Source organism: Protopterus annectens, chromosome 8.part0 (genome assembly GCF_019279795.1).
Source record: "Protopterus annectens isolate FY-2018-M chromosome 8.part0, PAN1.0, whole genome shotgun sequence".
NCBI lineage: Eukaryota > Metazoa > Chordata > Ceratodontiformes > Protopteridae > Protopterus > Protopterus annectens.
In genome coordinates, this window is record NC_056741.1 from 745513986 (window position 1) to 745529022 (window position 15037).

The 15037-nt window shown below is 39.8% G+C and overlaps 1 protein-coding gene across 1 annotated transcript in view; it reads left to right on the top strand.

Moving 5' to 3' along the window:
* The first annotated feature begins 309 nt into the window (after positions 1-309).
* MTX1 (metaxin 1) overlaps positions 310-15037 on the top strand; it is a 422578-nt gene continuing 407850 nt past the window's right edge. The window contains exon 1 of the mRNA XM_044080203.1: positions 310-456. Coding sequence (XP_043936138.1) covers positions 376-456 — 81 coding nt within the window. The 5' untranslated portion in view covers positions 310-375. The remainder of the gene's footprint in view (positions 457-15037) is intronic.

Here is a 15037-nt window from a genome sequence, read left to right on the forward strand (position 1 = left end):
GCCTTCCTCTGACATCGGAACAAAAGTGGCAAATGCTAACAGCCGCTACTCCTTTTTCTCACACATCGCAAAGGAAGCTACCGCACGCTCGAGAAATTCTCGCAAAAGCATGCCAACCGCAAAATGTATCTTGGCTCTAACTGATAGAAAATGCATCGCTCAAACACTCAAGCCCTCTTTAAAAGTAGAAACCGTGAAATAAAGGCTGCTACAACTACAAAGAAACTAGCTCCTCAAATACAAAAATTTCAAAAAAAAAATACTTCTTGAAATCCAACACAAATACTTCAGAAGAGACTCATGTCCGGTTTTTAGACCAGAAGTCTGCATCAGATACTTCCGGGTTAAAGGAGCAGTATCATTCCAAGATTCAAAATGGCAGCGCCCATGGAGTTATATTGTTGGAAAGGAGATTGGGGTCTTCCCACAGTGGATGTTGAGTGTCTTACAGTTTTGGTACGAATGGCATGTTGAAATATATGATAGTGCATGTTGTTATACAGGATGAAATACGACTTCGTATGATAAGGGTGCAAATCTGTTATGGGTTACGATAAAGAAGTTTTAGGAAGGTTGAACACGCGTGTGTGTTAAGAAGTGGATTAACAAGCACGTTTTCTAGTTATTGACTTAAGTATTCCTTTGAAGTGGGCAGGTACAGCAGACTTGTTTATATGCTGTGATGTATTCTATGTTTTTTAAGGACAGTTTTATAGGTGGTTATTTTTAAGTGTTTGTGGTGATGTTCTGGCTTATTCTTCATGTACTTCACATTATTGGGTATTTGAGAATATAGTGTGTGGGGTTGTAATTAAAGACAGAGCGACTCGTTTACAGCATAAAAAAGTCGGGATTTTTTTCCCTATAACAATATATCCCTTATGTTATATTCATGGTAATATAAGGTGACATGGAGCCCTCCTCCAAAAGACTTTACATTCCCCATCCTCTCTCCACCCTACCATACAGACTACCTGTTATTCGATTGAGAAGAACATGAGGAAACAAAATGGCCACAATCCCATATTTGAAGTGGCATGCATGCATATATGTGTGTGTGTGTGTATGTCATACCTGGCAACTGCACAGATTTCTGCAGACTGTCCTGATTTTTCCCTCATATCTTTGGGCTGTTTCTCATAAAATTATGGTTTTCTGGCAAATCACTGGCAAGTCATTAAGAGCTGAAGTCAGAAAATGACAGGCGTTTGTCATGCTAATGTAAAACATGTTAGTCTATCAACTTTCTAAGTCTGTAAGCCCCCCCCCCCCCCTTTATTTCTTGCTTCAAGAGGTTCAGAGGTATGGTCAATGTATATAACGTATATCATGCTTCTTCACCACTTCCCACAAAAGATGGTCATCTGTGTACCTCTCTAATGACTGACTGGTACAAAAGTGAAAGAGTATGTTAAACGTAGTAACATATTTAGACCTGTTGCTGTCCATTATGTATAAACAGCATGCCTTGTTACTCCAACTCCCAAAAGTTTGCTACCTGTGTGCCTGTCTGATGTTTGATTGTGAAGAACGTGTGGGGAAAAGATTGTAATAATGTATTCCAACTTGTTCCCCCCTACACTAGCTACAGTGTCACTCTGTGCACACCTGAGGTTTGATTGTGGTTACCATTTCTTTAATTTTCTTTACAAGGCGCCCATCATTCACAGAAGTTATAGTGACTTTCTGTGCACACTTGTGAGGTTTCATTGTGGGGAACATGAAAGAACAATGACCACACTTTCCAATCCCAACACAAGCTATAGCAGCATTCTTTTCAAACACACAAGGTTTATGACGAAGATTTAAAAAAATAAGTGGTTTTTCACTTCCTGTCCCCCAAAGGCTATAATGAGGTTCTACACGCATTTCTGAGGTTTAGATTCTTAGCTGGAGTGCGGGGAGTGCCATCTGTGTGGAGTCTGCATGTCCTCCCACATCCCAAAGACATGCTGCAGGTGGATTGGACACTCTAAATTGGCCCTAGGTGTGTGTGTGAGTGTGCCTTCTGTGGAAGGTAGGGAGTTGGGCTGGCAACTCGACACTGTAAAACTCCACTGCCATTCAAGAAGAAGAAGATTCTTAGCTGGAGTGCGGGGAGTGCCATCTGTGTGGAGTCTGCATGTCCTCCCTGCGGTTGGGTGGGCGTTTGAAAGACATGCGTAAATGGGTGTGCCTTCGTTGAAGGTTGAATGTCGAGCTGGCACCTTGGCGTTCGTCAAAATCTACTGCCAATCATTAGCAGACCGGAGTTCTGCTGTGGTGACCCCTAACCAGGAAAAGCCAAAAGACAACAGTTTTGAGTAAAAAAAAATAAAATAAAGAAATCATGACCACACCATGTCTAGGCCATGTGGAATCCTGGAGAACAGCTGCTACTAAGCCTGTGTCAAAATCAACTTGTGTAGCCTGAGCTAAATTTGAAGATCTAGATACTCTTGACATTTTATGCTATGTTTTTAAATACTTTGTAGATTTATGTATGCACCCACCAATATTGTGTACTTTTATAGAAAATAATCGGTGATATTTTTTCATACATACTGACACTGCACCTGACAAGCCAGGTCTATAATAAGATACACTAATCTTTCACACATGCCCACACATATACCTGGCTCGTCATAGTAACTGACAGTATCACAACATACACAGACACTGCTTGCTTCCCTACAGGCAAATTGGAGGAATGCAAATTCATCTACAAAATGTCTTTGTGATTTGAGAGGATATTAGAACATATAGATAAATCCACTTAGTGCATGCAGTCTCCACATGGAAGGAGCCACAGCCAAATTACTTAACCTGAAAACTAATAGTTGTGAGATGGCAGTGCTTCTTGCTGCAAAACTGTACCAGTGATCAGTTACTTTCACACATATTCAGCTTAGACCACCAAAGATAACCAGTTATGTACAGTGCTGCTTGAGTGTGATGGTAAGTGAAAGAAAGTGTAGATGAATTCTTAATCAGAAATACACAGCAGCACCTCTAGATATATGTGCATACACTCGTAGGCCATATCATTTCAGTTTTGCATTGATTTCAGCAAATACATGTGAAACTACTCATGCCATGCCAGATCAATGACTGTTTAACACTGATCAAACAACGGACTGGGTAAGTCACCTTTATCCACAAAAGGCCTCCTTGTTATTGGTTATGTCCACTTTATTGATTTGTCCTTCTAGATATATGATGATGATAAATAGCCACTCTAGTGACTTTTATGTTTGATTCACACAGACAGTAATGAAGAATATTCCAACACACTTCACGGAAATGCACACTAGACCTACAAGGCCAGATTAGTAACTCTAAACTGAGCAAGTGACAAAGGGGTTCAGTAACTTTTATACATAAGACTACCTACTCAACAGTTATAGCCACTTTGTTGACTGTGTAGACTTACTTCTCATTATGATAAAAAGTAATGGCCACAGTATCATACAGCAGTTTTTTTCCATATGTAAATGTTCTAGGTTGTTTCACACAAATCACATTAGTCCTACAAAGCTAGGAATAATGAGCCAACAACATCAGTCAGTCATTTTCTTCTGCAGACAGCTCCAGCAATTATAGTGACATTGTTGAGCATGAACATCTCTGATTAGACTAGTCTACTAAGAAACTTCAAGAACATTTTTATTCATAAATTAATGGGAATACCACTAAAAATGATATTTTCTTAGTGCATTGTACTTTTGAGATTGGACTCAAGGGAAGGAATGGCATTTTGTGATTAGAATAGTGACATTTGGATAAAACTGCAAAAAGTATAACTGTAAAATAACTTGTACCTAAACTTTGCAACAATATAAACTAAATGAAATGGCAACAACTCCATTAACCTAACTAGATGTATGAAAATGTGAGCTAACTGATAAAATGCAGATGTGGGGGTTTAAAAACAGGAGTGTGTAAAACTTACTTATTGACTGGTAAAATTGTGTCTTAATTTATGCAGCAGTTTGCTTTTTGAAAAAATATGGAGTAACTGTGTAGGAAGTATACATGTGTTAAGCAGATTTGTGTGGCTGTACAAATGAATTGCACTTATTTGTGAATATTGCAATATATGAAAGGGGCAACGCAGTCACAGTAAGCGGCATTGTCACCTCACACCTAGAGGTACTCCAGTGCATTTCTCAGTTAGTATGCCTTCTGTGCATAACCATCATGTTCTTGAGTTTGTGTGGGTTTTCTTCCACATTCTGTAGACATGATAGGTGTATTGGTAACTCTAAGTAGTCCATAGGTGAGAATGTATGTGATTGGAGGGAAAAAGGCCCACCAATCTACCTCTGTGTTCCTTATTTGCCTGGTAAACTCTGTCAGTGGCATTGGCTGTTTGTGGGATTACTGTATGAGTTGGATGTGACTCAACAGCTTTAGATGGATGACTGACTATATGGTAATTGCAGCTTGATGAATTTAGAAATAATTTGCTGTCTCATAATGATTTTAGTATTTGAAGTTTGTCTACAGCATAGCTTGGATACCAGTGGCTTGTGATAATGAGCTGTGGGAAGACATCTCTAGTTATGATTAAAGCAAAAATAAATATTTTTGTAGCTATATTGAATTATTGTTTTGCTTATATAATTCTGTTGTCATTACCAGAAACGGCATTTGTGTCCCTTTTACAGTTCCACAGTTATTGGAGGTTTTGCTAGTACTGATTGGTACATATCCAAGATTTTTAAAAGATAAGATGCATGTCTAGAAGTTATTCATTCCACCCACCGCAGTGTGCGCCTTCATTGCATAGAAAGCCCTTAGATGTAGTGCGGCCCAGTTTCTGAATGAATGGCTTGCATGTGACCATATTAAAAAAAAAAAAATGCTTTCATGTCTTGCAGTCATTCTCCAGTCAACCAAAGGCATGCTGGATATGCACAAAGCCCTGAAATACAGTGTTGCTCAGTTTTGGAAGCTGTTGCAGTTTGTAGTGTATTGTTTAATTTGCGATTAATCTGGTAGGAATGTAATGTCCTGACACCATAAATGAGATTGGAAAGAGTTTTATTCTAAACAATTTGGCAAGCAGGGCATATTTAATTACACAGAAAATGCACTTATTTGTGAATATTGCAATATATGAAAGGGGCTGGACAGGAACCAAATGTTCTGTAACTGCATGATGATTACTGTGCTTGTATTACATAACCATTTGTTGTATACCGTATACTACTTGGTGTACATATGAAGTACTTCACTAAATGAAACTTTTTTTTATTATTTATTCATTTATTAATTGGGTAAACCTGATAGGTAGAACCTGTTTTCATGGGCATCCTGGGAACACTGTACAACTGACTCGGAGTCTCAGAGTAGGCAAACGGGGGCTGAGAGAATCAAACCATCGATTACAGGATGAAGCTTGTTAACAGCTCACAGCCTTAATTATTTATGCTAAACTACCATGTATATTTTCTCTTACAATGTAAACAACAGTTTTGTCTCTTGACTCGCTTTAACTCCCTTGTTCAATGGCCTTAATACTGAAACCTTTCTTCCTGTTCTGTCAAGAAGGACCATTATGCTTGGTAAGATGCCAGTATTCGTAACTAGGAATGCAAAAATCCTGTTCATAGTTCCAATCTTTGCAGGCTCACCAACAAGCACTGTGAAAATATGTTTTTAGGAAACCTTTCCAAATGGATTTTTTCAGGAGAATATGTGCAACTGTGTTCTTATCTTAGGATGATTCAAGCTGTCTTCTCTCACTGTCTAGCTCTCAAGTATGGAAAAATACTTTCTCTCTTGTCTCTAATGTAGATTGCAGTCTGTGCTGCTTTACAGAATATTTCAGATGAAATTAAATTTGTTATCCAGTTAGTTTTTAATGTGTCATCAAGTTAGTTTATATAGCAGCGCTGTTGTATGGTTAATTTTCTTACCATAATAGGTTAATTCAGTAATTAAGTTCTTAGCCTTCTTAGATTTAAAGGTCTTCTCTTCTTTTAATTGCAGTGTTAGTGTTTCACTCAGCAACACCCTCTGCTTATATTATATATATTCAACAAAGTATTAGTTTAAGGGTGTGCACACTTATGCAACCAGTTTATTGTACTTTTTATTTTTTATATTTTTTCCTCTAACAGATTTGTTTGTTTTTCAGTTGAAGTGTAGAGGTTTTAGGTCACATTAAAGGTGGGAAAAGGTTTGAATTGATTTATTGTTGTCTCATTTTTTATATCACAAAAACCTGACATTTTAACAGGGGTGTATACACTTTTTATAGCCACTGTACCTAATATTCCTAAATTATGAGGCCTTTGTTTAATAAAAGTATTCATAATTTCCTGTTCCAGTGAAAGTCCCCCCTGTAATGTCACCTTAACGATTACCTATATATATATATATATATATATATATATATATATATATATATATAGATATATATAGATATATGTATGTATATCCAGATCTCATTCAGAAGATCAACTCAATGGAAAGTCGAATTTCGTGTGGTCGAGACCACATGATCAACTTTCCGAAAAGTTGTACAATGGAAAACAAAAAATCTATGGTTTTGTAGTGGGCAAGCCCCCTGCACGTCCCCCATGTGGGGGGCTGAGCCCCTCCACCCCCTGCATGTTTTGTGTATCTACATGTGTGTTGTGTGTGTGTGTGTGTGTACATATATATATATATATATATATATATATATATATATATATATATATTATACACACACACATTTATATATAGATATAAATAATATATATATTATGTATGTATATATATATATATATATACATATATATATATATATATATATATATATATATATATATATATATATATATTTTAATGTATGTACATGTAACAAATATATAGCAACTCAAGTGATCACACTGCAGTGGGGAAAAGGGTAATTCCCAATCCCCACTGTATCACAATCTGTATTTAAAAGCTTCAGCATTTTAGAAAGTTGACCATCTTGACTATCTGAAGTTCGACTTTCCATTGAGTCGATTTTCTGAATGGCACTCATACCATTGGCAGTAATAGATGCACTAACATAAATATCTGAAATCCACCCATTAAAGTCTATGGAATTATTCCTACACAATATCTAAGGGGATGTCACTGAGGGATAAAGACAGTTTATGTGGGTGAGTCTTGTAATAAAAAGTTATGAAATATTTTATTCAAATACAGTAAAAATTGAATACTGGGAAGAAATCATTTCATTGCTGTTCTGTACTGCAAAATGTCAGAATCTCATCAAAACTTTTAAAGTTCCCCTTCACTAACATTGGTATTGTCTTACAGTAACTGTCATGTGTATTTAATTTATTACACTTGTTCAGCATTTTCTTTTGAATAACTAAGTGATCAATTACAGAGTAACGTCACATTAATTGCATTTTATTTCTTCTCGTACTTGTGTTGATATTGAGTCCAGATTATTTTTGTTGATTTGAAACAGTTCTAAGGAGAACACAGACTACAAGTTTGCTAACTTTTCAGATTTCCAGTGTGTTTGTTGCCAGTAATGCACAACTCTTACCATTAGCTGGTTTTGCGCTTTCATAAGAGATGGGAGAAGCGAGTGCATCAGCATGTCTGAAGCATTTTATTTACACTGTCTCAAATGATTTATCTGCTAACTGTCCCGAGACTTGTCTTATGTATATTGTTTGTATTTTTATGCCAGTGAACCCCTCGGGCTGTTCTTTTTTATGCTTTGCTGGTTTTTTTGGTCTCACAGTCATTTAAATATTAAAGGCAAATTTGGTACATCATAATTCTGGAATGGAAGAAGGAAATCGCATTTGCTTTCTCAAAGTGTAGTCAGGAAATACAATGAATTTTCAAACAGTTACTGGAGATAAGAATTATTTTCTCTTCTAACATTGTAGGTCTGCCAGTCTACGATGGAATGAAATGAAAATCCAGTCCAAGATTTAGAGTTCATTTTTTTCTAGTTGTGTGCTTGTCGAAGTTTTCTGTCAAGTGTGATTAAGCATAATGTGCCTCAAAGCAGTGAGGCATGGTTAGCTCTCTCTCAATTAAATGTAAGCCATTGTTTAACACTTTTCTGTCAGATCAGTAATGAAAGTTGAGCCCTAGTTTAAAATGACTACTGAGAAATTACAATCCATGTAGGATCTGCTCACTAAACACTCCAGTTTATTTTGTCTGCTCTTTAAAAATGAAACAAGATCTCATTTGAGGCAAACGTGTTTGCCCGACAAAAAAATATTTCTAGAAACTGTCAGTATCCGCACCTGAACGCTTTGGGATTGCCTTTTTCTAATGTAATTTTTGCACCGATATGACCCATAATCTGTTATATTTTCTCTCTAGTGTCTACCATTAATCTAGTCTGCAAATTATCATCTCTTGGTTTTGTTTCTATTCTGAGTTTGAGTATGGTTTCCCTTTAACTGTCTCATTTTAAAATAAACTTTTACTTTCATTATGGAGTCTTTGTGTTGAATTTTAATAATTTTCTAGCAAAGAGGCAGGCAGCATGTAATTGTCTAATTTCTTAAGTGGCATAGTCTCAGAACAGTAAAGAACAGCCAAACAGCTGAGACAGCTGTTTAGTTACTGTGCCTTTTGTAATGCCCAAGATGTTCGTCGTCTCCCATTGCTGCAGTCCTGACTAATGGGTACTCCGCTGCCCTCCATCGGCCCGAATACCAAAGGGCTAGATCTGGCGTCGGTCATGGCGCCCGAGACTGACGTGGTGTCAGTATAAATGCGCATGACCGACGCCATAACTTTAGTCTTTCTTGCCGCATTGTCCTGAGCAGAAGCAGAATTTGCAAGTGCCGTTCGGCGTTCTGGAATTGTCGGTTTTCGAGTTTCAGACCGGAGACCAAGTTGGGCTAAGTACCCCATTGGGGACATTTTATTTTTGTCTTTTCTTGTCTCAGTATTGTCGGATGTCAGAAAAAGTTAATAACTGTATTTCTTGTGGGAAACAGATTCCTCATAGGGATTACCATTCCCTCTGCATTCCTTGTTTAGGGCCTGAGCACGACGTTGTTGGGTGTCGCTTGTGCTACTTTTAATAAGCGTACTATTAAACGCCGGTTGGACTGTGCTAGGCTGGTGTTTGGTAACCGTTGTAATTATAACATGCCGCCGGATTCTCCGACGACTGGCTCTTCTAGGAAGCGCAAAGAAAAGTCTTTGCGGTCCAAGCAGGATGGGGCGTCCGCCCGGACGCCGGTCCTGTTGAACCACTGGCTGCTTCAGTGGCTCTTTCTGACGGTGTGCCTGAGTGTCAAGGGGAGCCTTTGTTACTACAGGGGTGGCTTCTCCTTTGTTAGGCCAGGTTGAGGGTGCTCCTCTGTTGTCTGTGGCTCCCTCCCTCAGGGTGGTTAAGCCTCCTCCTTCTCTAGGCAAAGGCCATTCTAAGTCCAAATCTGCCCCTGCGGTGCTTTCCCCAGGGTCCAGCTCCTAGGAAGCACATGCTGAAGATGGCTGAAGATTTGATTTCTTTAATTAGGGGTTCCATGCCTCCCTCAGAAGAGGCCCAGGGTAGAGACAGAGTTGGAGGGTTTGGTTCAGTCTTCCATTGAGTCTGATTCCTCTGTGGAAAGCCTTCAGGATTTCCCTCCCTATTCTGATTCGGAGGCTGAGGATGCTTCTCCTCTGCGTCCCTCCAGAAGATTTTTCTTTCTCTGAAACTTTGCATTCCATGAGGGAACATTTCAAATGGGAGGGCCAGGATTATTCTGATTCTCGTAAAAGGCTGAGAGAATTTTTGTTTTGCCTCAGCACAGGCCCTTGGCTATTCCTCCTGTACTGGATGTTGTTCAGGATGTGTTTTCTGAGGCTGCCCTTAACCCGGATTCTCTGCCTCCTGCCCCTGTTAAACCAGATAGATACTACAGGGTTCGGAAGCTCACAAGTACTTGTTTAAGAGCCCTAGGGCTGATCCTGAAACTATTTCTCAAGGCCCCAAGGGCGTTAAGGCCTCTGTGGTTAAGAATCCAGTTCCTCTGGACAAAGATGCTAGGGCCCTGGATAGGTGGGGTAAAACTGTATACCTCTTCTACTTTGGCTATGAGGGCTTTGAATTGTCAGTTTCATATGCTCAAGTATCAGAATTTTTGTTAAGTCAATTGAAATGTAAAGTGGATGCTTTAGCTGAAGGTATTGACTGTAAGGAGCTTCAGGATTTAGTGCATGCTTCAGACCAGGTTGGGAAGCATTCTCTGCAGTGTGGTTTTGATGCTTTACAAGCTTCTTCCAGGGTGGCTGCTACTAGTTCTGTTGTTCGCAGACATGCCTGGCTTAAAGATCAGTCCTTGTCGGAGCATGTTAAAGCTCAGATATGGATGCTCCTTTGCAGTCTGATGTTCTTTTGGCCCTCCTGTGGAATTAGTTTTGAAAAAATGGAGGAAAAAGCTAAATCTATGCAGACAGTGAAGGAATTTTTACAGGTTCAGCCTCCTAAATTCAATAGGAATTGGCCTGCTAAGGGATGGTCTTTTCCCTCTTCGATTTTCATTCTAGAGGCAAGTCGAGGCGTAGAGGTAGGGCTTCCTTTCAGGGCCCTGTTACTTCTAGGTCTTTGAGTTCCTCTACCCCTTCTGCTGGGAGGGCAAGGGTCAGTCCTTTCGAAGCAGACCCAATGACCTGTGTCTTCGCTGCCGGACTCTGCTTTGCTGGCAGCTCCTCTGGGCGAAAACTGGGACTTTTCAACGGAAATTGGCATTTGGTTACCCAGGACAAATGGGTGTTGAACATTGTAACTCGAGGCTACAAATTTTATTTTCACACTTTCCGCCTTTCAACGGTATGCGGATGTGCCTCATCAGCAAAAATTGGAAGCACAGGCACAGATTTCTTCTCTGCTCCAGTTGGGAGCAATACAGGAAGTTCCTTCATGAAAGGGGCACAGGGTTTTATTCCCGTCTTTTCTTAGTGCCAAAGAAAGGAAATACTTGGAGGCCCATTCTGGATTTATCCATTCTAAACACCTTTCTAGAAATTCAAATTCAAGATGTTAACACTGCAACAGCTGTTGCCTATGCTGGGCAGGGATCACTGGATGGTGACTTTGGATCTCAAGGAGGCCTATCTTCACATTCCTATCAGGCCCAGTTGCAGGAAATTCCTGAGGTTTCGGACTGGGAATTTGCATTATCAGTTCTCTGCATTGCCCTTTGGCTTATCTACTGCGCCCAGGGTATTCACGAAAGTCCTGGCTCCAGTAATAGCTTTTCTCAGACTACGGGGAATTCAGATTTATCCCTATCTGACGATTGTTTGATACTGGCTCAAGACAAGCACGACCTACTTCGACATCTGCAGTGTGTGATGACAGTTTTCAGATGCCTGGGGTATTCTGTGAACGAAATAAAGTCCAGTCTAGTACCCTCACGAGATGTGTTTTCTGGGTGTGAGTCTGAATACAGCGACTCAGATGGCATTTCTTACCCGGACAAACAAAGAAATCTTCACCAGTACTTCCTACAGCTATCAGTCCTGTCCAGGCTGACTGCAAGGACAGTCCTTCAAGCCTTGGGGTTCATGGCATCTTGCATTCTAGTACTTCCCAATGCCAAACTGCATATGCGGAAGCTACAATGGTATCTCAAAAGCGCTTGGACTCAACACAGCCACGATTTGGACACTGTCATTCGGATTCTTCCTTGCATCCAGAAGGAATTTGTGTGGTGGGCTCAGGAATGTCACCTAAACAAGGGACTCTCTGTGACCCGACCAGAGGCAAGTCAGATATTAACGACAGACGCCTCGAGTCAGCCTGGGGTGCTCATTTCAAAGGAAAATGGATTCAAGACCTTTGGCCCCGGAGTTGCTTCACTTGCATATCAATATGAAGGAGATGCTGGCAGTTCAATTTGCCTTAAAAGCATTCAAGGATCTGCTCACCGGGACTGGTGTTGGTTCAACAGACAACACAACTGTCATGTGGTACATCAACAAGCAGGGGAACTCATTCTTACCCTCTTTGCAGACAAGCAATGCTGTTATGGGAAACTGCTTTGGATCTGCACATCACTCTTCGAGCACAGTTTCTGCCAGGGGAACAAAATTCGTTAGCAGATGTTCTGAGCAGACAAATGGTGGATCCTCACGAATGGAAGTTGGATCCTCAGGTGTTTCTCAGTTGACCATGGCTTGGGGAACTCCAGACATAGATCTGTTCGCTTCTCCTCTGAATTTCCAACTACCTCTGTTTTGCACAAGGCTGTTTCATCCGAAAGCCTGGAAAATAGATGCACTATCCTTCAGTTGGAGCAACCTTCATGTGTATGCCTTTCCTCCTCTGCCTCTTCTTCCAAAAGTCCTGTTGAAAGTCAGGAGGGACAAACCGTGCATGATCCTTATAGCACCGGATTGGCCTCGTCAGCATTGGTACCCTCTGTTGAGGAGTTTAATTCAGGAGGCCCCTTGGCCATTACCACGGATTCCTCACTTATTGCCTCAAGAAAACAATCATTTTCTCAATGTCAGGGTGCGATCCCTGCACCTGACAGCCTGGCACATTCAGTTTTAGAGAATGAGGGCCTTCAGCTCCCTCAACAAGTTTTGGATGTTCTTTTGGAAGCCAGGCGTCCTAGTACTCAAAGTTTATGCTGATAAATGGAAGAGATTTTTTCTTTGGAGTTCAGCTAAAGGCTTTGAGGTCACATTGCCTGATTTGAGTTGTACATTGCAATATTTGACTATGTTGTTGGACAAGGGTTTGTCTTTCTCTTCTATTAAAGTGCATGCTGCAGCTATTTCTGCTCACTATGCTGGTGACCCTCCTTTATTTTCACATCCATTGCTTAATAAACCAAAAGTCGGTGACCAGCAACTAAAGCAATAATCCAACCAGCGTAATCCAAAGCAGTTTATTTTAAAACTCAAACACAGTAGAAAATGATGAGACAAGCGCTTTCGCCTGGTATATTCCAGGCTTTTTCAAGTCAAGACATTAAACAAGTTACAACACCATGTTTAAATAGTGTGGTTGATTGGTTGCAAATTAGTGTGCAGTGTTTAATTGTTAACCCTAACCTGACCACAGAACATACAGTGTATTTTAACCAAAGTATGTTTGTTTTAAAGATAGTGTGTTGATTTCTGTTGTTTGTTTAAAATAGATGTATTTGTTTAAAATAAATGTCATCGTACTTTAAACATTTCATTAAAATACTTAAAATTCTTAAAATTCAGTATAAATTTTCTTACTGTCAGTTGAAACAAACATTCTCACTTGCCATGTTTTAAGGTTAGTCAGTCAATTTAAAAACTGACGTGTTTACAATGGTAACAAATGAAAATAAAATAAAATAAAATAAAATAAAATAAAATAAAAACATCCATTGCTTAAACAATTTCTTAGAGGGGCAAAGAATGTAAGACCCCCACGGAGGGCTCCTATTCCTGCTTGGGATCTTAATTTTGTTTTGGAGAAGCTGACTCTGCCTCCTTTTGAACCTGCAGCTACGACTGACTTGAAGTTGTTGTCTTGGAAGACTGCTTTTTTGTTGGCTGTTACTTCTGCTAGAAGGGTATCTGAATTACAGGCTCTCATGGCAGTGGAACCTTTTCTGATTTTTCACAGGGACAGAGTTTCCTTACGTACTAATCCTACTTTTCTGCCTAAAGTGGTTTCTAATGTGGCATTGAACCAGTCTATACATTTGCCTACTTTTATGCTGACCCCAAACTGAAGGGGAAAAAGTTTTGCATTCTTTGGATGTACATAGGCAGTTACGATATTATTTGTTCAGAACCAAAGAGTTCAGAAGTTCTCATCAGTTGTTTGTTTCGCTTGCTGTGACTTCCGTGGAAAGGCTGTCTCGAAACAAACTATTTCAAGTGGATTGGCCATTGTATTGCTTTTTGTTATTCTCATCATGGTAAAGAGGTTCCAGTTGGGATCAGGCCTCATTCTACTAGGGCTACGGCCACATCTACTGCTTTTTTAAGAGGGGTAGCTACTAAAGACATTCTAGAGGCAGCTACCTGGAGTTCTGTACATACCTTTACGAAGCATTATCATTTGCCTCTTTATTCTACGTCTAGGGCTGGGTTTGCCACTGCAGTCTTACAGGGCATGTCTGCAGCTCCTCAGGCTATTTAGTTGTCCGACCTCCCTTTTTGTTTTTTCCATGGCTCTGGGATTCTACCCATTAGTCAGGATTGCAGCAATGGGAGACGACGAACATAGTACAGTTTTGTACCTACCATAAATGTAGATGTTCGAGGATCTCCATTGCTGCAGTCCAATTTTCCCTCCCTCCTTCCCCCTTTTTCTTTTTAGATTGGGGTTTTTGGGTGGTGTTTTATTTTTGCATTCTGACATCTGAGGCAAGAAAGACTAAAGTTATGGCGTCGGTCATGCGCATTTATACTGACACCACGTCAGTCTCGGGCGCCATGACCGACGCCAGATCTAGCCCTTTGGTATTCGGGCCGATGGAGGGCAGCGGAGTACCCATTAGTCAGGACTGCAGCAATGGAGATCCTCGAACATCTACATTTATGGTAGGTACAAAACTGTACTTTTTATCCAGCATTAAAGTTAGCATTAACTTATCTCTGAATTTCCTGTTTTACTGTTATCAGGTTTGTCTACTTTCTTAATTGGCTGTGATTTCGGGCCATAATTTCTCAAATGCTAATGAAGCACAATGTTTTTGAATCCTACCCTTTTCTTAGTTCAAGATTTTGTTGAATTTCTTTTACTTTTGGTTGATCAGTATTATTGGGAAGCATTTAATATTCCAGCAGTGCCACCACAGTCCTGTTTTTGTAATGCTGTATCTTCTTGTTATAAAACAAATCCAAATCTTAATGCCAATTTTTTCAATATTCTGTTGAGGTTTAAGACTGCAGCTTATACAGTGCGCTAACTGCACATATGTCATTCTTCTTTTTTAGTCACCCATTATTCGATGCCACATTTTCTGATATAGGTTGTGACATCCTCACAGCTATCCTTCAATCCCACACTCGCTGAGCCATTTATGTAGCAAATTGGAACATACTGTTTAATTCAAGGTTAGCAAGAGAGGAATTTCATAGCCCAACACTGTAAGGA